The 27613-nt window shown below is 46.1% G+C and overlaps 2 protein-coding genes across 5 annotated transcripts; one reads left to right on the forward strand and one right to left on the reverse strand.

Annotated features, from left to right (window-relative positions):
- Positions 1 to 648: 648 nt before the first annotated feature.
- On the reverse strand, positions 649 to 1456 carry MRPL51 (mitochondrial ribosomal protein L51). Its single transcript, XM_082278068.1, has 2 exons — positions 1109 to 1456; positions 649 to 919 (listed from the first exon to the last, which is right to left on the reverse strand). Exons 1-2 carry the CDS (start codon positions 1380 to 1382, stop codon positions 723 to 725), a joined length of 471 nt encoding a protein of 156 aa, XP_082134194.1. The 5' UTR covers positions 1383 to 1456; the 3' UTR covers positions 649 to 722.
- NCAPD2 (non-SMC condensin I complex subunit D2) lies at positions 914 to 25250 on the forward strand. 4 transcript variants are annotated; one of them, XM_082278066.1, is made up of 31 exons: positions 914 to 1034; positions 1866 to 1941; positions 2039 to 2097; positions 2555 to 2736; positions 3278 to 3417; positions 3741 to 3868; positions 3953 to 4076; positions 4158 to 4305; positions 5194 to 5391; positions 5883 to 6017; positions 6578 to 6662; positions 7304 to 7481; positions 7687 to 7808; positions 8749 to 8955; positions 10922 to 11096; positions 11784 to 11868; positions 11998 to 12131; positions 13118 to 13250; positions 14795 to 14879; positions 14984 to 15145; positions 15386 to 15600; positions 17286 to 17397; positions 17709 to 17832; positions 18037 to 18192; positions 18418 to 18595; positions 19588 to 19682; positions 21999 to 22079; positions 24115 to 24301; positions 24531 to 24657; positions 24792 to 24950; positions 25120 to 25250. In XM_082278066.1, exons 1-31 carry the CDS (start codon positions 944 to 946, stop codon positions 25200 to 25202), a joined length of 4164 nt encoding a protein of 1387 aa, XP_082134192.1. In that variant the 5' UTR covers positions 914 to 943; the 3' UTR covers positions 25203 to 25250. The 4 variants fall into 4 exon arrangements, with proteins under 4 accessions (XP_082134192.1, XP_082134190.1, XP_082134191.1 ...); XM_082278064.1 differs by lacking the exon at positions 914 to 1034 and adding an exon at positions 1641 to 1773; XM_082278065.1 differs by lacking the exon at positions 914 to 1034 and adding an exon at positions 1641 to 1773 and having other exon boundaries at positions 7307 to 7481.
- Positions 25251 to 27613: the final 2363 nt, after the last annotated feature.

Raw genomic sequence — 27613 nt, forward strand, 5'->3', positions numbered from 1 at the left:
TTTCCCAAGTGTACAGTGGTTTGACGTTGCACTGGAGGGATGCCAGCTGTGACTTAGTCTCCTCTAAAGGAATTGGCAACACTTACGGAAACAACTAGAAACAAGAGCTTTCAAAAACATTTAAATACCTGAGTTACTTTTGCCAATTCTGCCTAATTATAAACAAAAGGCCATTTGGTCATTAAGTGTCACTAGTAGGGGACCAAGTCATCATGAGTGTGGAATGAGCCAAATCTCATTAAGACTAGTTTTGATGCATTTCAACTAACATTTGAATCATTCACACTTAATCACAGTCAAGTGGAGGGCAAGGGGGAAAGCAGTTAGCAGAAAGACATATTGGCAGGACCTCGTGGCACTAACTTGAAAAATTCGGCTATGAGGAAAAACCTAAGCTGGAGAATACTGGAATTGTCATGTTAGATGTGAGAACCTGTGGCTCAGAGACTGAAAGGATGCTAGAAGCCTGGCCAAAAAACCAGAGGACCAGAGGGTCAAGTTCAGGGACTCAGGTTGGAACAGATGGCTGCAAGAAGTATGTCAGAAATGACTGAGGGGGCACAGAAATGACTGCTGGAGCAGCAGCAGGACCTTGAGACCAGGGTAGAAATACACAGCAAAGATTGTAGAAAGTACTGGGAACTCAGATGTGTGAGAGCTGGCTTTATTCTGACTGCAATGCCACAAAACTACACTCCACATGCTGAAGCCACTGCTGTTCCCTAGCGGTGCTTTCCGGTGCGATTGAAGCGCCTGTACAAGTACCGGATCCTCTTGTTCAGTTTGTGATAGTCCTCTGCAAACATCCGATCGCCCACCATCTGCTTCTTGCGGAGGCACCTCTGCAGCTCGTTCCCCCGCCAGCCTCGCAGCCAAGTGGGTCCCATGATGAGATTCTTCGGGTGGATCTGGAAGCCGCCTGAGAATAGGGGAGCAGAGACAGATGAAGCCAGCCACTGGAGAAGGCTGTTCCCAGGGCGGCCGGCCCAAATGCTCTCCGCCCTGTCACTGCTGGCAGAGGCGCCAGCCCTCAGGTGGGTCCAGCCTCGCTCCCCTCCCGCCCCAGGGCCGCAGCGCTGGGGAGATGCGGGCGGGGTATGTGTCTTACCGAGGATCCCCACGTTATCATACACCCCGAATAAGGCCCGCTTCTTCGTCCACCGATCCACCGGCTTGCGCTTGGGCGGTTCCTTGATGCGGATGGGCCGGGTGAGCCCTGCCAAGGGCGAGGAGAGAGGCACGGGGAGGCCGGGCCGCACGGGCGCCCAGCGCGCCCCGCCGCAGTCGCTAATGCACCGCTCGGCGCGGGGCAGGGGAGCGGCACGGCTCAGCAAGGCTCGGCCCGCCGCCCGCAGCAGCAGCGTTGCCGCTGCCGCCGCCATGGGGATGACCCCCGGTGCCGTGGGGAAGGGCCGAGACGGGACGGGAAGAGCGGCGCTGCCGCCGGGCCGCCCCTTCCGCCGGGGAGCTCAGGGGCGCGCGGGTGACGTCGCGCCAACGGTCGGGAGGGCAGGGGAGCCGGCGATTGGGCGAGGGGCCGGCGCGCGGCGCAGCCGCCGGGCGCTGATAGGCCCGTGGCGGGAAGGGGCGGGGCGAGCGCGGCCCGCGCGCGCTGTTTTGAGCGCCCGGGGCCGTGCGGGGTGGTGGCCATGGCGGTGGTCCCGGAGTTCCATCTGCCCCTCGCCCCCGCCGATCTGCTGCGGGATGGCGGCCCCGGGCGCTACATGGTGCAGGAAGTGCTGTCCACCCGCGAGCTGCCGCCCGCACTCGCAGGTAAGGTGTCCGCACGCCCTCCTCCCGGTCGGGCCCGGTCCTGCCGCCGGCTCACAGCCATCCCCCTCGTCTCTCTCCGTGTTTTCCCGCAGCTTTCCGGGCCGCCTTCCGTGCGCGGGGCGCGCTGGCCGTGCTGCAGCACTTCGACTGCGTGTACAGCGTGCTCCAGTGAGTACCGGGCAGGGAGGGGGCGGCGGGGCGGGCGCTCGCCCCTCTGCTGGGCGCTCTGTGCTCGCCGCCCTTACGCCCTGTGTTTGCCCCGCAGCCACTTCCGAACCGTGGGCACGGCTGTCAAGGAGGACGCCCTGGAGCTGATGATGCACGGTGGGTACCCGCTGTTTCCGGCCGCCGCGGCACTAACGGAGAGGTTGTTTTCCCTTGGCAGCTCAATGATGATATAAAGGCTAATGTGACTCGGCCAGCTGGGCTGCACCCTCAGCCCATTCCTGTCATACGGGTCTGTAATCTTGGTGGACGATGCTGAGTTGTGCATGTTCGCTGTAAGGGCAGACCGACAGAAAATCCTCTTGCCCATGTCCCTGGAAAATACATCTGTGGGATGTATCAGCTCAGAGCGAGTGTTTCTCTGAGCTGACAAAGGGCTGTGGGGATAGGACAAGACAGCACGCCCAAGGTTTGCGTTGCAGGGGGCAGCCCGTGTTACAGCTGGTGAGATGTGAGCACACATCTTTGGTAATCTGATGACTGCTCTAAGCCGTCAAAAGAGAGCATGGCTGAGGGACCTGGCAAGGAGTGCTCATGACTTTCTGCTTCTCCTCAGTGGTTTCCCACCATTCCAATGAACTTCCTGCTATCTTGAGCGACTCTGGGCTGAGCCATGCAGACCGTGCTGCTCATCTCAATGCTCTTAAGATGAACTGCTATTTGCTGACTGGTCTGATGAATGCCTTTGAAATGGAAACCTGCAAGAACAGTTGTTTGGAGGCAGATCCTGGTAGGAAGGTAGGTGAGGGAGCTGAGGGAAAGATGATAAACGTCAGAATAAAATTTTAAGCTTGCTGAACTCTGTGGCATCTGTCAGATGTTATAGCTGGGTTTATATAAACATAATGCCAGCAAGAGCAGTGCATAATGTGGAGCACTGGTGCTCCTGTGAAACTGTGCATGGAAAACAGCCAAAGGGACAATCGTGTGTCTAAACATCAGCAGAGACTTGGATGCCTAGGCCTTTCTATTTCACTCTTCAGTTTCTGGCTGGAACTTAGTGTGCCAGTATTTTCTGAAGATTTCCTGTCTGTGGGCAGAGATGATGGTAGTGGATGCAGGTAGAATCCTTAAACCACACAAGGCACCGTTGCTGGCCTGAGCTGAGAGGAAAGAACTGGGGGAAAAAAGCCCACTGTGGTGTCACACATCTCACTGTGTGTCTCTTAATGCTGTAGAATTTAGCAGACTTTTTACATTTTGAAGGAAGCAGGGTAGTAATGGGTTTTTGTGTGTTGTGAAGCTGCTGATGTATCTCACTGTGTAATCTTCTTTCTAGAACAGGAAGAACCTTGCCAAGACTTCTGGATCCTTGTGGGAAGAGGAGAGGGAGCCGCTCTTACGGCTCCTTACACAGCTGCTGCAGCTGGATCTCCGTCAGCTTTGGGGTCATTTAGCCATGGAAGAAGAGTTTGTCAGGTATGGGTTGAAGCAGATGTATATGTGGAATGAGTGACTGCTTCTGAGGGATAAAAGGTTAAATTATAAATCTACCAGTGAGGTGAGGTGGTATTACAGCCCTCTGTGGGGTGCAGATCATTGGGAAACTGAGGAAACAGCTGGAGGCAAAAGCAGCGCGTATAGGAACCGCTTCCTTTCCTCATGTAGACCTTAAAAATTCAGATGTTTGCTAATTTTTAGGGGATACTGGAGAATCTCTCAAACAGAAGTGTGGTGTGCTAGAATGATGTTTGTTCAAGTTGTGATAGTGAGGTTTGCTGTCTGTCTTTTATTGGTTTTAGTTTAATGACAGGAAACTGCTACCGTATCCTGGAGAATCCAAGTATCGGCCTTCAGAGGTACCGGGTCACGCGGGAGGCTGTGACACATCTGCTTGCTGCAGCTCTGGTTCACTGTGACCACATGTTCAGTGAGTTCCTGCTCTTCTGCCTTCTTCCTGAAGCCATTCCCAATTACTTTCCCTGACTTCTTTCTTCCTTTTCATGTGTGAAAGGTGCCACTCTGAAGATCATACAGATGTTGCAGCACTTCGAACATGTAGCCCCAGTGTTTGCACAGGCTGTGAGCCTCTGGGCTAAAGAGTATGGTCTGAAAAGCATGGTGGGTGAATTGCTAAGGTGAGAGAAATACCTCAAGGCTTGTCCTTCTATCTCAAGCAACTTGAGGCACCCCATTCCTTGTTTCATCTTTCTGTGCAGGGAAATTGGACAGAAATGTCCTCAGGATTTGGCTCGTGAGGCTTCTGGAGTCAAGGGTTATGCTACCTTTATAAGTGAACTGGCTGAACAGATTCCAGCTCTGGTGCTCTCCAACATGAGTGTTCTCCTGCCTCACCTTGATGGGGAGGTACGTTTCTGCAAAGTCACCTGTCCAGAAAAGTCAAATGGTAGAGATGCTGCTATCCAGTTTTTCTGTCTGAAAACACAACCTCTTTCACAGAGCTCAAGTAACCAAAACCTGCTCTGTGGAATAGGTTCTGCCCTTACCTAAAAGATGCAAAGGTAACAGAAACCATGACATCTCCTGTCTGGTTGTCACTATCAGATGTCAGAGAACAGGAGACTGCCACTTGTCTGAGGTCCCAGCTGTCATCCCTTGTTCTTCAGTACTTAATGAGTTTGTCATTGTCTTACCTTTTCTTTACCTGCTGTAAGTGTTTCTCATGTCAGTTCTTGGCTTCTATGAACCTACCTGGATAGCAGGGTTTGAGTTGGAAGGGATCTTAACACCTCTGCCATGGGCAGGGACACCTTCCACTAGACCAGGTTGCTCAAAGCCCCATCCAGTCTGGCCTTGAACAGTTCCAAGGATGGGGCATCCACAGCTTCTCTGGGCAACCTGTTCAAGTGTCTCACTACACTCTTAGTAAAGAATTTCTTCCTAATATCTAATCTAGACCTACCTTCACTTTGAAGCCATTCTCTCTTGTCCTATCACTGCATGCTCTGGTAAAAAGTCCCTCTCCAGCTCTCTCATAGCCCCCTTTAGGTACTGGAAGGTGCCTCCCCAGAGCCTTCTCTTGTGCAGGCTGAACAAGACCAACTCTCAGCCTGTCTTCATAGCAGAGGTTACTCTGTCTTGCAGGCACAGACATGTTTACTCAAGTTTAGTACAACATCCATACTGCAAACAATCACTTAAAACTGGAGCCTGGGCCTTGGAAAGCCCAAACTCTGGGCATATCAAGTCATGTCTTTTTGTCTGCTCCTAGTTCAGTAAGTCCTGTCTTGGCAGAGTTACACGATGCGAAATGCCATTCTGACAGCTATGGCAGAAGTGCTGGTGCAGCTGCTGGAAGGTGATCAGCTGGAGGAAACTGCCCGTGCTACTCGGGACAAGTTCCTGGATATGCTGCAGGCCCACGTGTGTGACGTCCATAGCTTTGTGCGCAGCCGTGTGCTGCAGCTCTTCACTCGAATCGTTCAGCACAAGGCAAGTCTGCTGGGGAAATGGTGTTGCCTCTTGTGGCAGAAATTCCCTTAGAACACACCCTGCTTCTTGTTTGAAGGGATTGAAGTTTTAACAGAGAAAGGTATTGTCCCTGTGTATTGTAGTGTCTGCAGTTTCTTCCAAGAGACCAAAGATCCCAGGGGTGGGGGAACAAGGGGGTGGAAATTAAAAGCTGCTCTTTGTTACTGGGACAAACTAGAAGAAAGGGCACAGCATACAGCCTCTTTTCACACACTGGGAAAACATCACAATTACTAGATATTCTAAGACTTGACTCAACAGGATCCCGGATAGCCTAAATCCTTGCTTTCAATGGAGGCTGGACCAGAATATATCCAGAGGTCTTTTGAGCCCTAGACTTTTCTGTAAATCTACAATCTGTGCCGTTTAGTACATGAATATATCTGCAGTAAACTTTTCCCAAGTCTCTGAGCCTCCTTGATAACTTTATCTGTGCTCTTGTTGTGTGCCAGGCCCTGCCTTTGACTCAGTTTCAGTCTGTGGTGTCGCTGGCTGTTGGGCGGCTCAAAGACAAATCTGTCATAGTGGTTAAAAATGCGATCCAGCTCCTGGCTGCGTTTTTGTCCAACAACCCCTTCTCCAGCAAGGTAATTCCAACTAATATGGTGGATGGATTAGATGTCTGTTTGCAGGCTGAATATCTGCAGTCTGCTATAGCCAGGGCAGTAGCATTTCTGTGTCTTGTAGGAGGAACAAGGTAGCCTTTGACTCTGCAGGTGGGAGCTTTCTGGTTTTCCCAGGTTCAGATCTTGCTTTCTTGGGCTCATCCCTCTCTTGGTGTAATTCACAGCTATGCAGAAGACCAGGAGGGATGTAATTGGTTGAGGTAAAAACCTGCAGCAGTTTTATTGGAATCCACTGTGGGGTTTCTCTCCTTAGGATCTGAATTAGTTTTTTAGAATATTCTTCATGAATCTGCAGCTCTTTGTGTTTAGCTGCACCTTCTCCTGAGTTTCTGAGCCTTAGACTGGCAACGTAGAGCAGTTCTCATTCTAGGATCAGGGCCAGTCTATTATTCCAGTTTCCCAAAACAGGGTTATCTATGGGGATTGACAACTAAAGCAGGGAGTGGAAGAGAGAGAATTCTGGCATTTCAGGAAAAGGAGGATAACTGACGTATTTCTTCTTCTCTTGCTGGCATCTTCAGCTAAACTGGACTGACTTGGATGAGCCACTGAAGAAAGAAGTGCAGAAACTGCAAGAAATGAAGGATCGTAGGAGGCCCACAGCAGGTAATTTCCTTTCTTCCTCTTTCCACTTTCTAGGACAGTCCAGAATTTACTTTTCTTCATATTAAGTTTGTTCCCAGGTTGTGACAGCTTTTGTCTCAGATCTTACCTGTGTGAGATGGTGAGACCAGATAACTGGGATTAAACTCACAACAGTTTTCCTTATGGTGGTGTTATAAAAGGATCATATGAATGTCCATGCCTAAATCAACAGTTCTTATAGCTATATATCCTATTTTCAGGGTAAGAACTGAAAACGTCTATGAATACCCTCTCAGGTTTCTCTTTTCTACCACTCAAGAACTGCTAGAGTCATGATTTTGGTCAGATATTATTTAAACTTGATTTGTAGGCAGCACCGAGTCCAAGGCTAATGATGGTTGCCTTACCCATCTTTTTTTTTTTTTTTTTTTCCTACCTTCAGTGGTTTCTTTTTCTTTTCTTTTCTTTCCTTTTTTTTTTTTTTTTTTTAATGTCAGAGTTCTTGTCTTATTCTTACGGCAGTCTGGGTGAGGTCAGCAATGGGAGCAGTGCCTGCCTGGGGAGGGGGTAGGGGAAGTAGAACTCCTGAGTTCCAGATGAGATTTCCTTCCCATTAAAGGTGTCACCTGAGTCTGTGTTCTTCATTCCGTCTGATTTTTAAGTAGCTCCAGTGATTGCCCCAGAGGAAGAGTGGGAAGCAATGCTGCCAGAAGTTAGGGCTGCCACCCAGCAGCTCTTTCAACCACTGCAGGAAGGGGAAGAGGAGGAGCTGGAAGTTGAAGAAACAGTGGAGGGTACAGTGGAGCAAATCACTGGGCTGTTGAAGAAGCTGAATTACAAGTAAGAAGTCAAGCAGTTTGACAGTGTTTATCCCAAGGGGTGATTTCCAGTAACATTACTCTGTGGAAAGAGATTGACGTGGGCACCCAGCACAAGATGCTGGTAGGAGCTGCTTTCCCAGGTGTTCAGGGCAAAGTTGGATGCTTTCCCTTATGTTCTGCTCTGACGTGTTGCTGATACTGTCTTGGGCAATGTCACTGTCCAGGAGCGCGGCCCGCCTTACGCAGAAGGCCCTGTGTCGCTTCCAGGGGAAGGAACCTTTCAATGGCCCTGGGGAGGAGAATGAAGAGGCAACAATCCTGGGCATTCTGAAGAGACTTTACACAGGTAACTGTATCACTCTGTTCCCTAAGTCCAGGATAATGCCAGAGCCAGACTAAAACAGTCTGTAATACTCTGTCCCTCCTTCTGACCTGTGGGGCTCAGTCTGTGTGTACTTGGCGGCTCATAGAGCTGCAGCATCTCTGGATTGTTTGTTCATCTAGTACCTTGGCATTTTAGCTGGATCATATTGATCTTAATTTCTGGTTGGAACAGTTCCATGGTCCCAGTAGAAGTGGATTTCTGGTGCTTTAACTCACGTAATGTCTGAGAGGAGTGAAGCCAGTGTTGCCACTCACACCCTTCTGCCATATCTGAATTTGTCAGGAGTTCTGCTTCCTGAACAGGTGGTGGCACATAATGCTTACCCTTAGCAGCCTTGACCACGTATCTGGTTCAAGCAAAGTCTTGGTTATCTGAGGCCTGAGCCTCTGGGTGTATTTTCAAGACTTTGCATACTTTGTTTGGTGTTTGTTTCAGCATAAGGTTGCTTAGCCAATTGCCTTGAGTATATTTCTGTTGGAAGTCTATTGTCTAAAAATCTTCTTAACTTTGTCAACTCTCCATACTTGCACAAACTTTGTTGAGGAGTAGTAGTGTTTGCCTTCTCCCTGGTTCCCTTTTAGGGCCCTCATCTATCTTTGGGGAATTATCAAATTCAGATTAACCCCATCAGCATTTTAATGGCGTTTACCCCAACTGGACCATGCCTTTCTATACCATTATACTAAGCTGGCATGTCTCTGGAGCATCACACTGTAGCACTGGAACTTTCTCCACAGCCTGCTGAGATTTTGTAGCTAGGTCTGATGGCAGAATTTGGATTTTTGTATCCTGGCTCTCGGGAGGTGTTACTGTGGCATGGGGGAGAGGAGGGTTAAAATGCCCTGAACCGCCTGTTTCTCTTGTATCTTGAGTACTGCTCACAAACAAATGTGCTGTATAGGTTCATGCCCAGGTGAGAACAGTGAGGATCCTCCACATGACAACAGCAGTGATAAGATTGAAGAAGTACAGGAAGAGGAGCCTCCAGCAGAGCTGGTCAAACAGGAGATGTTGGTGCAATACCTGCAGGATGCTTACAACTTCTCAGTGAAAATCACAGAAGCTCTGAACCTGATCAGCAAGATGATGTACGAAAACTCTGTCTCAGGTATGTGAAATAACCATGGGGCCCTTTTTTCCCCATTCATCATTTCTAGATCTTTCCCCTTGCTTGAGAGAAGATGTTGGAGTGGTGGAGCTACAGGGGAATGAGAAAAGATTGAAGGGGCTGCTCGTCATTGAGTAGATGTCATAGATACTTCCAGGATATTGGAAAAGCAAGCACCATCTAAATGGGTGTCACGAAGGGGTTGAATAGGGCATGAACAGACTTTTTAGGAGTTCATTTTTTTAAATATCAAGGTTGAAAAAGGTATTTCTAAATGTTTAAAAGTTGTTTTTAAAAATGTTTGAAGTAAAATGTTTTTGAACTTTCTGAAATGAAAAAAACCAGCCAGGGGACCAAAGTGAGTTCACTTGTGGAAGCTGCCCTGCCTCCTGTGGGGAGGGATGTATGTTCATCATCTCAGCTGAGGTTCTCCCAAAGTAAGCCTGGCCAGTGAAGCTGGGTTTGGTTACATGCTCAGTGTGCTGACACAGCTTCAGGTGTTATGCTGACCTCAAGAGGGGAACTAAGCAGCTGGTCTCATCCACCTCACCTTTCCTCAGACTTTATTCTATGGTTAAACATGAGCCTGATCAACAGGTTCTGTGGCCTGGTCCTCTTCAGTGCTGTAGAGAAAGGTGGTGATGAGAAGGCCTTTGAGTTTATTCAGCTGTTCATATTTAGTATTAGAACTACTGTAATCACTTAGACTTTTTTGCAGTGTTTATCAGAAATTGGCATTTCCAAGGAATGAGGGGTACAACTCCCTCTCCCATGCTCTCCAGCACATCTGCTTGCACAGATCTGGGGTATGGGTGTGGGCATTGCAGTGCCCTGGGCTTCATGCAAACACTTCTGAGGCCTCATCTCTGTTGAGGGCTCACGTTACTTGTGATCAGCATGTGGGCTTCCCCAGCAAGGTTTGGTGTCATTAGCTATTTGCACACACAGAAATGAACTCCTGGGTTCAGTGCCTTTACAGGTCCCTTGAAGTTCAAGGCCAAGAAAGTGCCCTACCTGATACTTAAACACCTGGGGTTTGATTGTGGCAGTGTTTTTTTATGGATGCATGAATTTTAATAACTTTTAATCTCCCTGTTGTCCTGTGCTTAGTGTAAGGAAGGCAAATTCAGTGTCTGAACAGCAGAGGTGTTTCGAGATACAATCTCCATTTGGAGAGAGTATGCTGCTGGGTGAGGGACTGGTGCTAGGGGAATGTGTGTGCTCAGATTTAGCCTTTTTAAATTAAAGATTTAATAGTTGAAGAGAGATATATTTTTTTCTGTTGCATATTTATGTATTCTGATGTGACTGGGGACAGGGAAAGCATACCAGCTTGCCTGATAGATGTTCTTAACTCAGATTTTAAGTTGGGGCTTATACTGGTAAAAGCTTTTACTTAACCAGAGGTCAGACTCTGTGAGCTGTTTGTTGTACAACTCCTCGATCACTGCTGTGGATGCCTTGTGATGCTGTCTATCTTAATGGTTTTTTCTTGTCTTGTGAGCAGAAGACTGGGCAGTGTATTTCAGGAGTAGTCAAGCTGGAACCAAACACAGTATTCCTTACCCCATTTGTACATCAAATAGCTTAGTTCCTCTGGTTATAGCATTGCACTGGGGCTTATATTCAGCTGTCTGCTGTGACTATGAGATCTTTTTTCCCAAAGCTGCTGTTTCCCAGAAGAGCATTTTGTTCTTTATCAAAGATAAGTCTCTCTGCTCTTTCCCTAACTGTATCACATTGGATTTAGCTGCAATACTGTTAACTTGTTAATTCTTTTTTCTGGGACATCTACATCTTTGTACTAGTGATCCCATTCTGACTCAAGCCCTCTGCTGACAGTAGCAGTGATTTCTAGATGCTTGTAGAGCTTGCTGTGAGACCAGTACTCCTATGAATTTATTTTAATGGCCTCTCTAATGGGGAGTGGGGAAGAACTGCACTAACACAATTGTTCTCTCTGCAGTGGTGCAGGAGGCCATTGAGTTCTTCGTGACGGTCTCGCAGTTTGGTGTGCCCCAGGCACTGCTTGGAGTCCGCAGGATGCTGCCCCTCATATGGTCAAAGGAGCCTGGAATTAAGGAGGCTGTGCTGAATGCCTACAGACAGCTCTATCTGAACCCCACTGAGGATTCAGAGAGGTATGGATCTTCCTAATCAGATGGTTGGGTTTTTTTTCTCCTTTCCCACCCACATCCCCTTTCTGCTGTTGGGAATGGGGTATGGACAGGAAGAGAACTAAAAGTTGCCATACTCCACGCTGAACTGAAAGGTAAGGTTATTTGAATATCCCAGTCTTCCTGCAGGACCTACTGCTGAGCTTGGTTCTTGGTTTGTCATCCCTGGGGAGATGCATCATAACTCACCCTCATTTGTACCATCAGGGCAATAAAGGGCACCTGCTGCTTCTTATTTCTCCCCAACAATATTGCCTGGAGACAGCACTTCTACAGTTTGTGCTCCGTCCTCACTTGTTCATAGAGAGATTTGCAGTTTCTTATATTCTGGGGAATTGTACTTTGACTTGTGGTTGTAAATAAACTGGGAAGTGGCTGCTTAGTGCTTCTGATTGGATCTTTGAGCACCAGAAGGAGCACCAGTGCACAAGGCAATGGACTTTTAAGCCCACATCATGGTCATTGGCACTTGAGTTGGGTGACTTTGAGAACTCAAGCTTGTGGTGGGAGAAGTTTTCCTGATGCTAGGGATCAACTCTGTTATCCAATAGATGTTTTCAGCTCTCCCAATAGGGCACTGATTTTCACAGCTGCTTTTTCTCTACATTTTAATGTAAATAAATAAAAATTGTTATTTTTCTCCTTTCAAAGGGCCAAGGCACAGAGCCTGGTGCATTCTCTCTCTCTCATCATGGTGGATGCGTCACTGGGAACCTTACAGTGCTTAGAGGAAATAGTGAGTATTTGCATTGAGTTTGGATTGCGTCTGTTTTATTAAAGTGGTAGTCATTGCAGTTTATGTCTTTACTTTGAAGTTCATTCTCCTTTGCCTCTGTCTAATTTTTTAACTGCATTGCTTTTGCAGATCTCAGAGTTTGTGCAGAAAGATGAAATAAGGCCTGCTGTGACCCAGCTGCTTTGGGAGCGATTCACGGAAAAATCTCCATGCTCGGCGCTCGAACGCCGCGCTGCTGTGGTGCTGCTGGGGATGATGGCACGGTGAGCCTGGGGCCAGGTCAAAGCCTGTGAGTGGAAGGATGTACAGGGAGTCGATTTTTATTGAAGAACTGTGGGTGCTGCATCAGCTGACTCTTGGCTCTAGCTTCAAAAATAGTAACCTTCTCATGGGGTAATGAAGCCTGGAACTAAACATAGTTGTTGCTGGGTCCCACCAGCACGGGCTCTGAATGATTATGATGAGATTATTTTCCCTGTGTTCTGAATGTCCATCCCTTCTCAGAGTTTACAGTGTCACAGCTCTGCAGCTTTGTCTCTGTTTGGATAAGAACAGTGAGAAGCTGCTGAGTAGAGATGTCTGGAGCCTTTAGCATGAAGAAAAATGAATGTTTCACTTTCAGAGGGCAAAAAAGAATGTATCTGCACTAAAAGGTTTTCACTTCCTCAGTTTCCCTGCCCAGTAACCCTTTGGCATTCAACTTACCTGCTCTTCTTGCTGTTCTTACTTCAGTCCTTCACGAGTCAGAAACAGGCCTGCATAGTGATGATCCTAAAGTTCTTTCACAGGCAGAAAGGGGAACGGGTGGGTGTGGATTTGGGATTGGCTTCTTTTGGACGATGTTGGTTTGGTTTGGTTCCCGCAGCAGGGGAAGAAATGGCATATGTCACAAGTCCTGAGCTCCTGGACTCTTCTCTACTTTCCAACATTTCTGGTTTTCTTATCCTTGTAAGTTTTGGTCCTTTCTGATCAAAAAGAAGAGTCAAGAATCTTCTTTCTTTACAAAGAAGTGTTGATCACTTTGGAGAAACTTGTCTCCTAGTGGAAAGTGGATTATACTGGCTTCTGTGGAATATTATTTCCTGCTCCACTAGCTGTATCTTGAGTCGTTGGATGGGTTTTATTTTTTCTCCTCTTACTCAAACCACTCCCTTCCACAAGGTACAAGGAGTATTTCTCTTGGTTATCCATACTTCTGTAAACTTTCAGCAGCACCTCATGTGATACCCCCATCCCTTCCATTCCACAGAGGGAAGCCAGAGATCGTAGGTAGCAACCTGGACATCTTGGTGACAGTGGGGCTGTCTGAGAAGGCATGTGAAGACTACAGGCTGCCTCAAGAAGTATGCAATGTTATTTCCAAGCTTGCCAGTAACCCTAAGGTAAGGCTCTGGGTATGTTCTTGAGGTCACCCAGAAACAAAGAAAGGGGGAAAATGGCTTGTATGGAAGAAGAGAGAGAGGTAATTAAATTTTTACAGATTTTGAATTTAAGTAGGTTGAGACCATTCAGCAGCACTGTCTGGAAAGCTTAGCACACATCAGTGAACATGTAATAAAAGAATTTTCATTAGGCAACAGGCTGAGTTCAATTAGTAAAGAGTTCAGTGCACAAGAAAATATGTTTTCCTTTCAATTCTCTTCTTCAGACTCCCAATTTGAAACTGATTTGTGTTTTCTCAACCATGAAGCCCTTTCCTCTACTGATGTTCTGGTGGTGTGATTCTTTTGCCCTCCCTATTAATTGATATTCAGGAGTTGTCAGCTGTACAGCAGAATATAAAACATGAAAGGTTTTCAAACCTGTCCGTGTTACTTAGAACAACACGATGGTTGATGGCTTCTTTCCCTGGGAAACAATTAATACATTTTTTTTTTAGCGCACTTGGAAAAAAGTCTCTATTTTTTTGACTCAATTATTTGGGACATTTTGGTTCAGGAGTTCTACCACAAAAGCAACCCTCCTTCACAGAGCAGCATCGTTCTGTGACAGCCTGTCCCACTTGGGTTGTTGCCACACAAACTTCATGAGTTAACACAATTCAGAACATTCTTAAATGTTCTAAAGATGGCTGTAATTCAATTTGTGGTTGACTTAAGTCTGCAGTTAAGCTTGTATGTGAAAAGGGACTGAACAAAAAATATTTGACTGACTGAGTGGAAGTAGCTCTTCTTCTTCCCCCACCCATCCTCCCAACCAGAAATTCAGTACAGAGGACAGGATTGTGGTGGATCAGGAATTTTTGTTTCAAGCTACTCAAAGCTGGTAAATCCTCAAGTAAATTCTATTTTGTTCAAGTATATATTCATCAGGCAGACACAGGTGTGCTGGGACACCTCAGATATTGTCATACTTGGTTTAGTAGCCCTCTAGGTTATCTTATTCCCAGCTAAAATGTGGTGTGACTGATACAGAATATATGCAACAACCTAAGTGTGAGGTGGTCTTGGACCCAGACCTATCCTCTGTTATTTCCACTGGTGGTATTTTGTTTTTAAACAAACCCTTATGGTTCTGAGTACCCCAAGGCAAGTTGACTTATTGTTGATGGCTCTAAGATGCTCTAAAGGTTTCCCTCTTCATTCATTCTGGAGAAGGAGTAAATAATATCAGATTTTAAATTAATCCTTTTGAAATTTCAAAAGAGTTATTTTGATTTAAGGTGAGATAGTGGAACTGTCTGGGCTGGCCTGGGATCATCATTTGGCCAAGCTTCAAATCCACCCAGTGGTGTCACCATGCTATCACAAGTGACAGTAATGTCCCTGCTGCATGTTTAGCTGCAGAGCAGTACTGGATATCCCTGCTATGGGCCCAGCATGGGCTTGATTAACACTGTGCACACAGCAAGGTTAAGTACTGGGAAGGGCATGGGGGGATCTCACGTGCTGCTCTCATGGGAGTAACTTGCCTGTTGTCTCTGCAGCCAGCACTGGAGAAGGACAGTGCCCCTTTTCGACTGCCACAGAACCACATGCTCTTTGGTTGCCTGAGTGAGACTGTGAGTAAAGGTGAGCTCAGGTCAGCAGGAGGTTTGGAGGAGATGGGGTTGGGCTGCAAGACCGCCTGTGTTGTCACTGGTATGTGTGTGTACATTGCTCCCTCTTCTCATCAGGCTTTGCCCAGCCAAGCAGTCACTGGATCCCCTTCATGGAGGCAGCAGTAATGCTCATCTACCAGCTGGCAGAAGGGGCAGAGGAGATCTGTGCTGACATCCTGCATGTGTGCAGTCAGCAAGCTCTGGAGAAGCTGCAGGAGGCTGATGAGCAGAAAGCTGGTGAGGAAAAAAGTTGATGAAGGAAATCTGTACCTGTGGTTTCCAGTGCTGCTTCGGGTGGCCTAGAGTAACTGCAGGAGAACAGAGCTGAGGGGCTGCTGGTGGTGTTGGCATGGCAGGGAGCGAGTGCTGTGAAGGAGTCTGTGGAGTGTGGAGATGGGTTATACAGTGAGGCTTGGCACTAATTGATGGAGAAGAGGTCTAGATTAACACTGAACTGTGGTAATTTTTCTCCTTTAGATGCAGGGGATTCTCCAAGCAGAGTCTCTGATGGTGCTGGCAGTCTGCCCACATTCCTGTTGCTACACCTGGTGTCCCTTGTGGGACAGGTGGCACTGCAGCAGGTAGCATATTTGGAAGTGTCAGTGAGTGCAGAGCTACGCAGACGCCGCATGCTCAAAGAGGAGAAGACCAAGAAACAATCTGACACCAGCACAAAGAAGCAGAGACCCCAGGTGAGAACCAAGGGGTTTTTTTTCTATGGGCAGCTCTTGTAATATCCCAGCTACAGCAAACATCTGGAGAATGCAATCCTGAGGTTGCATGAGGTCCAGAGCAATGTGTGCTTCAGGAATAGAAACAGACACATACTGGTTAGGATTGACAGGGAGAGTTGAGGTCCTTGAATGACCCTATTCACTAAAACTCCCACACTGGTCTTGAGTTTTGAAGAGGCAGAGAGGAGGGAGTGAAAGATTATGTCCTGACCATGGTTATCTTCCTGCTTCAGGCAAACATTTCCTTTGTACTCATCACCTCCTTTCTTACCAGAGCAATCTTTTGCAACTGATGCAGTAGTGGTGAAGAACATCCATTTGTACCCTGAGTTCTGGAAAAAAGCTTCCTAGAACCCTGGTCCAGAAGATTTGAGAGTCCTATCCTCTGTTAGGTAGAAATGATGAAGGTTTAAGAGTAGACTTTCTAATGTGATTTGGATGCTACAAATGCCCTGTTTGGTTAGGTCTACCTTGGGATGTTTTCTAGAGTGTAATGTGGCTGACTTTCCTGGGTAAGAACAGGGAAAAATGTGTCCCCCTAGGTATCCAGTTGGTAAGTTGCTATTGGATGCTTACCCTGCTGAGTCCACAGAGAAATTTGTAGTTCATTTCCTCATCTACCTCATCCATCCATCAGTGTCACTACCACTTTCAACACAGGAGGAGGTTATGATGAGATTTTCAAAAAGGTCGCAGTTGGATACAGATTTGGTCCCCATTGCAATGCCCATGTCTCTTCTTCCCTCGTGTTGCTTTTTCCTTGCTGTAAGGTTTCCCATAATCTTGCTCACAAAACCAGCAATTCAAAGGCTGCTCTGAACTTCTTCCTTTTAGGATTTGAATGTTCCTTAAGTTATGCAGGACTCACACACTGATGCTGGATGTCTCCTAGGTCTGTCTTATCTTAGTAGTGTCAGTAGTTTAGGCTTTCTTTACATTCTGGGCTCCGCAGTAGGAGAGACATGGAGCTCCTGGAGCAGGTCCAGTGGAGGGCAATAAAGATGATTAAGGGATTGGAGTATCTCTCTTAGAAGGAAAGGGTGAGGGAGCTGGGCCTCTTAAGCCTCAAGACTGAGAGCAGGACCTCACCAATGTCTGTAAATATTTGAGATGGGGGTGCCAAGAGGATGGAGCCAGGCTGTTCTTGGTGGTGCCAAGCACTAGGACATGAGGCAATAGGCAGAAACTGATGCACAGGAAGTTCCACCTGAGTATTAGGATGAACTTCTTTACTGTGGGGATGACCAAGCACCAGAACGGGTTGCTCAGAGAGGTTGTGGAGTCTCCCTCACTTGAGATGCTCAAGAACCATCTAGACACAATCCTGTGCAATGTGCTCTAGGAAGACCCTGCTGGAGCAGGAAGGCTGGACCTGATGACCCACTGTGGTCCCTTCCAACCTTACTATGTGATCCTGTGACCAGTGTTCTGTGGCATGTGGACTGGCAAATCCTGGACTACCCTTCACAGCTTCATTCACTTCTTGGGGGAAAGTGGATTATTAAACTGTCAGTCTGTTCCCCGCTCTAGTTGTGCAGCTGGTAACATGAATATACCTCACACCTGAGAGAAGAGAAGAGAACCCTGAGAAGGAAGAGGTTATTGTTGCCTGACAGCTTTCTTACAGTCTCCTCTCTGCACAGAGCACAGGGAATGAGACCACTATGGAGGAGGAGCTGGGCCTTGTGGGAGCCACAGCTGATGACACTGAGGCCGAGCTCATCCGCAGTATTTGTGAGACAGAACTCCTAGATGGTAAGTGTGGCTGCCACCAAGGAATACTGGCTCTGCCTGCCTGTGTGAAAGAGCAGGTACAGTGGGTAACAGATCCTGAAGGAGGAAGGCTGTTGCCTTTGGAAGGAAGCATTGTCATTTTCCATGGTGTCAGTTTCCATATGGGCTGTCTGTTTCTTGGCTCTGCCTTTCTGGAGGTGGTTGTTCAGTGGTGAAAGTGAGTCAACCAGTAACTGTAGCTTGCAGCAGCTCTGGGATAAATGGAGTCATTGTTCTTAAAGTGGGATGCACAAACAGTACTCTCATGCTCACTGTCTTTATCCCCACTCTAGGGAAGCACCTGTTCTCTGCCTTTGTTCCACTGGTGCTGAAGATCTGCAACAGCCCTGGACTCTACAGTGACTCGGCGCTGTCAGCTGCTGCAGCCCTCACTCTTGGCAAATTCTGCATGATCAGGTACTGCTGAGCCATGCCAGAGTTCTTTTCCCAGCCTTCCTAGCACTAAAGCACAAGCAAATGTTGCAATTCCTTTCCCAAGGAAAGAACAAACACAGAAGAGTGTTCATAGATCACTGTTTTTTAAGCTGGTTTTTTTCCTCTGCTCTCTGAGAGATGGAATTTTGCTATCTGTCCCTTCTTTCCTGTACCCTGTCTTGTTAGCTCTGAGTTCTGTGACTCACACTTGCGTCTGCTGTTCACGATGATGGAGAAGTCCGCTCTGCCTGGTGTGAGATCCAACCTCATTATTGCAGCAGGAGATCTGGCCATCCGCTTCCCCAACCTGGTGGAGCCTTGGACATCTCATCTCTATGCCAGGTAATGCTACACTCATTGTTGGAAGAGGACATGTGATGAAAACCCTGTGGAAGAGTGACACCGGGCCCCCAGAAGGTGAGAATGACCCAAGGAAGCAAATTGAAGATGTTGGTGCAGGGAGACCAGAGCTGTGGTTGCCTGGGCTGTGGAATAGGCTGTCATGAGTACCAGTAACTCAGAGGCACTCCCTCGCTGCGTGCTGCAGTAACTGTTTGCTCCTGTCAGGTTGCGGGACCCCTGTCCCAGCGTGAGGCAGACGGCTGGGCTGGTGATGACTCACCTCATCCTCAAAGACATGGTGAAGGTGAAGGGCCAAGTGAGCGAAATGGCAGCTCTGCTCATAGACTCAGAGGAGGCAATCGTCAGAGTGGCTCAGAACTTCTTCAGTGAACTCGCCAACAAGGCAAGTGGTTGCTCTGGGACCTTATTTCACAAGAGCAGAGAAGGGCTGTTGGAGGCTGCATCAATTACATGGGTTCTGGAGAAGGTGTGTTAATGGTGTAGAGCCATTGGTGTGTCTCTCTGTGGACTAAATAAGGGGAGTTGAAAGAAATACAAGCTTTGCTTCATCCCTGCCTGATGTTGCCGAATTTGACCTCATCCATTCACATTGGAAGGCAGGCTCCAAACCACTGCCTTTTCCCTTTGCTTGTGTTTGCCCAGCACAGGGTTGGGAACAGCTTTCTGTAGCTCACCTTTAGGCCTTACAGCAGAGTTCCCTGACTTTATGGCTCAGGCAATGCACCTTCTCTGAAATCTTTCCGGGTAGTTCTTGGCTGTGGGCCACTGAGATACTTAAATTGCAGCAGTTTCTGCCCAAGCAGGTAAGAACAGGAGCAGTGTTACCCCCTGTACACTGTTCATTCCATGTGCAGCCTCACATGGGCCCTTCAGAGTTTGAGATGTACTGCCTGAGAGGCTGCAGTGACACTGGGGCTTTTCTGTCTCAGTCTGCTTTGTTGAAGCAGAGCTGGCCACTTGACTGCACTGACTTCCTATCTCTGCAGTGTGTATGACAAATCTATAAGCAGTGGGAAAGAGAATATGGACTGGACCTTTTGAGGCAAGATACAAAGCAGTTCCATGAACTGAAAGGCTGTTTCCTTTATCAGAAAGCTTTTTTTGTTGGGTTGTGACAAGGTTGGAAAGCAAAGAAACTGCATCCAAGTCTGCCAAAGAGCAGAGCTGAGGTGTAGTATTTAGCTTGTTGGTTAGCTGGGATTTTTCCCCCCAGCCAAATACTCCTGGGTAGGCATGGCTGGCTATGTACAGCTCATTTCAAAAAACTGGTGCTTTCAGCCAGTAGATTTGGGATCAAGTGGGCAGCTTATTTGGCTTGACTCAAATTATCCTTTATAGTGCTGTATCTCATGTAGAAACTTGTGTTCTGCACAGGGTAATGCTGTCTACAACCTGCTTCCAGACATCATCAGTCATCTCTCAGATCCTAACAGTGGCATAGAGGAGGAATCCTTCCACACTATTATGAGGTATTCTGAGGTTACATAAATCTCTTATTGCCAGGACTATGTTTATGCAAAGGGGGTGCCATACCAAGGGAAGAAAAACTACACTGACATGTAGAAAATGCTTTTTCAGTTCATCTCTTTGATCTGACTTTTTCAGTCTGTACTGGAAATGGAGTCATGCTGAGGGGAATTGATTTTAAAGCCACACAGCTGGGAGTGAGGAGAGACTCTACAAAGAGTTACCACTAACTCAAAATTACTTTCCCTCTAGAAAAGGAAAATAGTTGGTTTTTCACATGGGAACATGGATACACAACACTAGGAAAACACAACAGGTTTTTAAGACTCTGCTGCCTTTGTCATTTTGGTGGCTACTGAAGTTTTGTAAGCAGCTTTAGTAAAGCAGTAGTTATAGTAACAGGTTTGGGTCTGAGGTGCCTTTCTGGTGGTTTGTTTTATGGGTTTTTTTTTTTTTTTGGTTTTTTTCAAGAAAGCCTTACTCTGGACTATAGAGATGTTGGAATATTTCAATCTGAGGTTATTGGTTGCTCATAGACAGCACTAATAATGTCTTTATTGGTAAAGCACAGAAATTTTCCTCTCCTTTCTGGAACTTAACCACATGAGGGTTTTTCTGAGTCATTTGAATCACTATGGATTATAGAGGGGAGTGTTAGACAAAAGTATTGCTGTTGCTGAAGAGAGGAACAATAAAATCTCCCATGATTTTTCAACTAGCCTTTCCACCTATGAGAATCCAGTGCATTTAGGAAGAGGGATGGGATTTAGGATAGGTAGGAATTGCAAGACACAGAAAAAGTCTATTAGGGAGGGTGTAACTGAGACTGAAATTAATTTATGGTGGCAAAAGTAGATGGATATTTTGCTTCGGTTTTAATTAAGGAGGGTAATGTGCAATACTGGGAAATACAGCTTGTGGTTCCTGACAGCACACATAGAAGTGGAAGTTAATGTCTGAAGTGAAGCAAACCATCACAGGGAGACAAGAGGCAGCATGTAGAAAAATTCCAAATAATTTTGGAATTTTCAGTACTGTTTTTATTTAATGTAATTTAATTAATTAATTACCACAGACAGAGAGCATAATAAGTGTAACAATTTCATTAAAGTGTGATTGGTGGGGTTAAGGAAGGTGTAAGACTTTTGACTTCCAGCAACATACACAGAGAGAACTGGAGGTGTCTGGCAAATAAGAGAAGAGGCAGTATTGATTTAACAAAATAGATAGGTATCAAATTAGTATAAGGATAATTAATTTTAAAGACCTGATCATCAGTTAACACACCACATATTGTTTAAATAGGAAAAGAAGAGTATTAGTAGTTGAAACTGAACTATTTCCCCATGCAGCATTATATGAAATGCTTACATTGTGGAGAGGATCAGGTTTAACTTGGAAACCATGGTGGACAAAAGCACAGGCTAGGTATGAAGCAGTGCAGAGAGGTTTAAAAAAGATGGGGATAGTGGTGGGACCATCACTGTTAAAGGACTAACTGGAGAGTGCAACAGTTAGTGATTAAAAACTGAGATGGAAACTAGCAGAACAGAGTATAAGGCTGAATGTTTAGAAGTTGTTTAACCTCTTCTGTACAGGTATGGCTAAAGTTAGAGATGCATTCTACTTCCTGCTTTAGCAGCCCAGTTTCTTCTGGTGTAGGGAAGCACTGGCAGTGCTGGTGAGACCTTGCCTGGAGTACTGCCATAGTTCTGGTCATTGAAGTTAAAGATGAATTGATGCTGGAACAAATGCAAAGGGAGGACTCTTGAGAATGCTGTCTCTGTTATGTATCTTAGAAAAGCAGCTTGGTGTGGTGGTAGTAGACATAACAAAGACTGAACAAGGAAATGCTTTAGAACAATTATATCCAGGCCAGTGGCAACCTGACTGAACTAAAGTTAACAGAAATGTTGGTACAAGAAAAAGGGAGGGCAGCAGGACCTTCTTAATAAATAGAAGTTATTCAGTAATTTCTAAGAGAACATAGTGCAAAATGCACAAGTACTTAACTGGGCTAAAGTCCAGGTATCTCTATTCCTCAAGAAGCTAAGAAAAAAAATGAGATTAGATTAGCATTTAAGTTCTGTGTTAGGCTTTGTTCCCATTTTAGTGCAAAGTAATGCTCACTTTTGCATTGATCCAAAATGCAACGACACACTTCCAGCAAATTAGTAATGAAAATGTCACAAGCATGGTTTTGAGGGGGGAAAACATAAGTCAGCACTGCTGCCTTTTCAATACCCCTCCCACCTGAAATGGGGATTCCTCTATGGGCTCTGAACTTCTGCTTTTTTTTTTTTTTTTTCCTCTTGCAGACATCTGTTCTCATATATTACAAAAGAAAAACAAACAGAGAGCTTGGTGGAGAAACTTTGTCAGAGATTCCGGACTGCCAGGTGGGTTGTAATCTTCATTTTCCTGCCAAGTGCTTCTGCTTCTCAGGAATTTTTAGAAGAAATGAGCTTGTATGTGGTGGTTCTAACAGGTTCCCATTATATTCTTCACGTGGCAAAGTGACAAATGCTGACTTAACTTGGATTAAGTTCCTTTTTTTTAAGTACTTTCTCCTAAAAATACATGAATACTTATAAATTAAGGTTTCTGGTTTTATTATGCAGTGATTTATCTCCTCTTCCTTCCTTTTTTAAGGAAAAAGTTGTGTGACAGTCTAGATCTGCATTACAGCTGAGCAAGGAGACATCCTGCACATGGATTTTACATACCTTTGTGATCCTTCTCTACAGGCTATTGTAACTCAGCTATGAAATGAGTGTGTTCAGCTGAGAAGCTGGGATCTCTCCAGCCATCCTGCCTGGAGTGATCTCAACTATCAAGCTGATATAGGCCTGTCCTTGTTCTGTGTGCATGGGCTGCTCAGTCTATGCCTGGGATTCTGTTTTGGTTTTTTATTATTATTATTTTATTCAAGGGCTTGTGCCACCATACACTTTGGCTTTTGCTTTGCTCTGTCTCCAAGATGTGCATGCCTTGCTCGTTGTGCTGATTAGAGTGCAGGATGCACACTGTGAATCTGGGATATCATTTTTCTTTCTGGGTTTTGGGGTTTTTTTGCTGCTTTTTCCCTGCTCCCCAAGCTATAATTTCATTCACCCAGGTGTACACTTTTTGTTTCCTTCCAAGAAGAATAATAGAAATTTATCTTCTTCCCTGTCATGTACTTCCAGTTAGATATCTTCATTTTAACTTCCACTGGCTTTGGTGTACCCTGCTTTCCCCCATTCCTGTGGTTTTCCTTCTCCATTGTTGTGGCTTTGCCCTTGAGATTTAAGCTGTGTCTGCTTATCTTGGCCATTTGTACACAGTGCCTGGGCATGTGATCCGCTCAGCTGCCTCAGGGAGTTGCATATTTCCCAAAATATTTGGATTTTGTTTCCTGAGCAAGAGTGGAGAGTGGTCCCTCTCTCCCAAGTTGCCTCCCAGGAGCACTGGTGAGCTCTTCACACCACATTTGTAAATAACCATCTGTATGTAAGTTGTGTCCAGCCTTTAGGAGAATGTCCTGATATTTCTGTACCTCAAAGATGATCAGCTTGATGCACACTAGTAGTACTGCTAGAGCAAGACTGTTGCTCCAGGCTAAAACAGGGGCGTATCAGAAAAGATTTTGCAGCCACCATCACTCTCCTCAGCATTTCTGGAGTTCTAAACATAGCAACTTGCCAGGTGTCATTCAGGTTTTAAAGGTGGAAACACCTGGATGCTGCACCTTTGTTCTCCACCTGTCTGGGTTTGAGCAGAACATCCTGAGACAGCATGTGCAGGACAGACTTCAGGCCCTCGCTTTGTGTATATTAAAAATAGGGGCTTTGGCCTCACTTTTTTGCCTCCCATTCCATCACAGTGATCTACATTAGGGATGTTAGTATGTGCTTTTGTTTTTCTTTCCCTTTGGTTTTATTCCAGTAATTTTTTTCTGGAATTTGAATGTAGTCCTTCTCTGATACAGCATTTGTTATTTGTTGTCTTTATAACTTAATGACTATGACCTTCTTTATGTAACTAGCCAGGAAAGAGAGAACATCAAATGCAGCTTCTGCTTGAGACCATCTCAAACATGCAAAAATTAACAGTCAAGGGGGGGGTTTGTTATGTGGTTAAAATAAGGCCCTTCAAGAGGAATCCTGACCTGAGTCTTCTCCTCCTGGTCAGCAATAACTTTTGACACTTTTCAATCAAATGACTGTGTTCTTTAGCAGTGGAGCCTTCCTGTTTTTCCGACAGGCACTAAGTCAGTGTCATGGAATACAGTGGTGGTTGTGTATGGTGTGGCACAGCACCCTGTCACTGACTTGTAACAGAACAACCTGAATCTCGTGTTCTGCAGGGCAGAAGCACCTGCAGGAAATGCTATTAGTTCATCTTCATACACCCCTTTTTGAAAGAACTAATGGTGATCTTTGTCTTTCCCAGGACTGAGCGTCAGTATCGGGATCTGTCCCACTGCCTTACTCTGCTTCCAATCTCGGAGCGGGGCCTTCACAAGCTGCAGGACAACTATGACTGCTTTGCAGACAAGCTCCAAGATCCAACTGTCTACAATTGTTTCCAAACTGTGCTGGCTCGATTCCGCAGAGCAGGCATCAAACCGGAGACTAAAGTAAGGATGTGGGACAAGAGTCCAGGCCAGAAAAACAATTGCTTTTTACATACAGTGACTGGAAAGTCCTGCAGTGTTCCATTTTAGGCAGACTATTCCTCATCCCAAACAATTTATCAATTCATTTATTTAACTTCATGGCAGTTCTGCTATGGATGTCATACTTCTCTCCCCTCACCTTCTCTTTTTTTTTTTTTTCCTTTCTACCACTCTTTTACATCTCCCTCAGGCTCTAGCTGAAGAGCTGGAGCAGAAGTTCTCTGCCTCCCATAACCGAGGACTGGATTCAACAGAGACATGCCAGGATGGTAGTCAAACTCCAATGCCAGTGCCAGCCAAGCGGAAACCAATAGGAAGTATGTTCCTTTTTGTGAGACTGCAGCCTTCCCCTGATCCTGTAGTCCAGCAGAGACACCTAGAGACTTTTCCTCACTCTTACAGACAGAAAGCTGCTACCTTTCTCTATTTTTTTTTCCCTATTTCTTGACAGGTTCACGCCGCCAGCCCCTGGGCCCAGTCAACACAGATGACGATTTTGTCACACCCCCGTCTCGCACCCTCCGAAATCGTAAGCGTGCCCAAAAGCGCCCTCCACGCAAAAAAGCCATCGTTACCTTCTCCAGCGACGAGGAGAACAGCTCTGAGGATGGTAAGGCACTGCACATGTGTGCTCTGAGGGTGAAAGGAGAGGACTACACATTTGGCCCAACAGGGATGTCCCTTTGGTCATGGGCTTCAGAGCACTGTGGAGGCTGCCTGTAGCTTTCTCTGCTCAGAGCAGTGGAGTGATCATTACTGACACATTTTACTCTCTTTAGAGCTATCGGCAGAATTAAGAGAGGAAGAAAACCCCACCAAAACAACTCCCATCACCAGATCTTCAGGCCGACGGCTGCGCTGAGAGAACCATCTGCCACTGTCTTTTACTAAAAATAAAACTCCCTTTATGCAACAGTCTCCTTCTCTTGTCTGAACTACCCCATAATATGACAGTGCTTTAAATGAGGACAAAATGGAAGTTAACACCAGGCTGAAGCAATTCCAAGCCTGTCTTTTGATATCTCCACAAAGAAAGGCAGTGGTGATGAACATAGCTGCCACTTGGCCTGATTTTGCCCTGGCTTTGCAGATGAGAATAAGCTGCTCTTATTAAAATAAAAATAAAATCTTTGGAAGAAAGTCTTTCTAAGAAGAGCCAAACTACCCATGGAGTACAAAATGCTCATTCCTTTCTCATTTTGTATGTGCTTATACTACACTATTCAGCTTTTAACACAGGACCAATCTGCTTGTGCTGGGTTTAGGCCCTTTTATATTTCATCCTTTTTGAAGCTCTTGTCCTGTAAAGCCAAGCAGGGTTTTGAGGGGAAGGTACCTGCATCTTTTTCTTGTACGAAAAACAAAACCAACCCAGCACTAAAACTTTAGAATTAACTTTTAATAATGCTAATTTGATAACTTACTAAGTATCCTGATACCCTTGATTGTCTCATTGCTTTCTGGAACGTTGTTGCTGCAAATCCAATTATGTTTCAAGTAAAACTGGCACTAATGTTCTTTCCTTTCAGGAATGCCACATCAGTTTTCAAGTCAGTCCTGGCACTCCTTGAACGGCCCTGTGAACATGAAGTGCCCTAAATTAGATTTTGTGTTAATCACATAAATAACCTTTAACCTTCTGTCTAGAGGCAAGTTGGCATTTGTCCCAGAGCTCTTATTTCCTCTTACCTTGTCAGCTGTCTAGAAAGCAGACTAGTCACCAGCTGGGCAGGAATGGGAAGGGTCCTCCTCCTTTCTGCTGCAGAGCTGCAGTCTCTGTCTCTGAGGATCTACCACCTTCCTGCAGTTGTGATCACCCTGGGTTCACCCAGCAACTAGAGCATGCTGCTCTGTTCCCTTCTGGCCTGGCTGCAGAAGCAGCTGCTGTAGCTTATTTTGATCCCTATTTTAAAAAGCAATCACTAGGCAGTGCATAGTTTTGCACTGACCTGAGCGTGTTTCTTCATGCTGATACCTGAATAGACATAATCATGTTAAATGCTTACAGAAGTAAATAGAGGGGGGAGTGATGGGGTGACAGGTCCCATGACTCAGTGAAAACACCTGCCCACTTGCCACGAGCCTAATAGCCAAATACCAATACACATAGGTTCCAACTCCAGAACACACCAGTAGCAACAGGACAATCACGTGAAATACAAAGATCGGAAAGCTACAGCAATATTGTCCCTCTCCCCTCCTCCCTGATATAATATTCAGTGAAGGCTTCAGGAGGCAGAGCAGCTACAGCATTGACAGTAAATACAGTCATGCACACCATACGTGATTCCTCCACCACCCACAGGGTATGACACTCACATATGGGAATAAAAAAAGAACAGGACAGCAGATATGGATGTCTGCCCAGGCTCAAGGCTTTACAAGCAATAAATCTTGCGTAGATGTGAGATAATATGTTGACAATGAGGTAGTAGGGAGATATGAATGGGTATATAGAGGAAGTGAGGTGGCCCTAAAACTAAGTATTGGCTCACCTTTGGGCCATACTTCTCCACTGCAAATGTTGAACTTTTTCCTTCAGGAGATCCACACAGTCACCTTTCTGGAAGGAGGGTTTGGCAATCAGTGACTGGACTGACATGCTGGCTCCTTCACTGCTGTGCAGTGTATCCTTTGCTCAGTCCCAGACACTGCTCTGCCTGGGCAAGTGAGTGAAAAGTCAGTGAGTGAGAGCTCTGATTGGTCCCTTTCTGCAGGCTGTTCAGGTCCTCTCCTCACTGTCCTCTTCTGACATGGGAAGAATTAGCAGCCCTGTGTCATTGACAAAGGAAATCCTGAAGAAAGATGAGGCAAAACCCAAGAGGGGTTTGGGAAGTTACACAGTGGCTACAGCCTTAAGTAGATATTTGCTGCCCTTCTGTTCCTCACAAATATATATTTTGGTGGCTACCACAGTGACCAGAACTCACTGCTGAAGGAGTAATCCCACTCCCTTGCTCCTGAGGCAGTGGGATTACTCAGTGCTAAGATCAATGGTGTTTCCATTCTGTAGGGACTCCTGACCATGGTTGCTCTGAACTCCTACAAATGGTACCAGTGAATGTGGATATTGTATGCTTCTAGAGCCTGCAGCAATCATCATCCCTTTCTATCACTTTGGGCCAAGGAGTGTTCCTTCAGGGTACTTCACTCAGTTCTCAGATCTCCCAGTCTCCAGTTCCCCTGCTCCTTCCCTATATAAGCAACTGTTTGTACAAGGCTGATTGTGATTCAGCAGGAGACCACTTTTCTGGTCTTGCAAGCTCTAGAGTC

Source organism: Coloeus monedula (assembly GCF_965178545.1).
Source record: "Coloeus monedula genome assembly, chromosome: 3".
NCBI lineage: Eukaryota > Metazoa > Chordata > Aves > Passeriformes > Corvidae > Coloeus > Coloeus monedula.

Bases quoted from the DNA above. Each gene is read 5' to 3' on its own strand.
- MRPL51 (XM_082278068.1), bottom strand. From the start codon at position 1,382: ATGGCGGCGGCAGCGGCAACGCTGCTGCTGCGGGCGGCGGGCCGAGCC. The intron at 920-1,108 runs GTAAGACACATA...CCCTATTCTCAG, and splicing joins TGATAACGTGGGGATCCTCG to GCGGCTTCCAGATCCACCCG.
- NCAPD2 (XM_082278064.1), top strand. From the start codon at position 1,650: ATGGCGGTGGTCCCGGAGTTCCATCTGCCCCTCGCCCCCGCCGATCTG. The intron at 11,097-11,783 runs GTATGGATCTTC...CTCCTTTCAAAG, and splicing joins CCCACTGAGGATTCAGAGAG to GGCCAAGGCACAGAGCCTGG. The intron at 11,869-11,997 runs GTGAGTATTTGC...TTGCTTTTGCAG, and splicing joins TACAGTGCTTAGAGGAAATA to ATCTCAGAGTTTGTGCAGAA.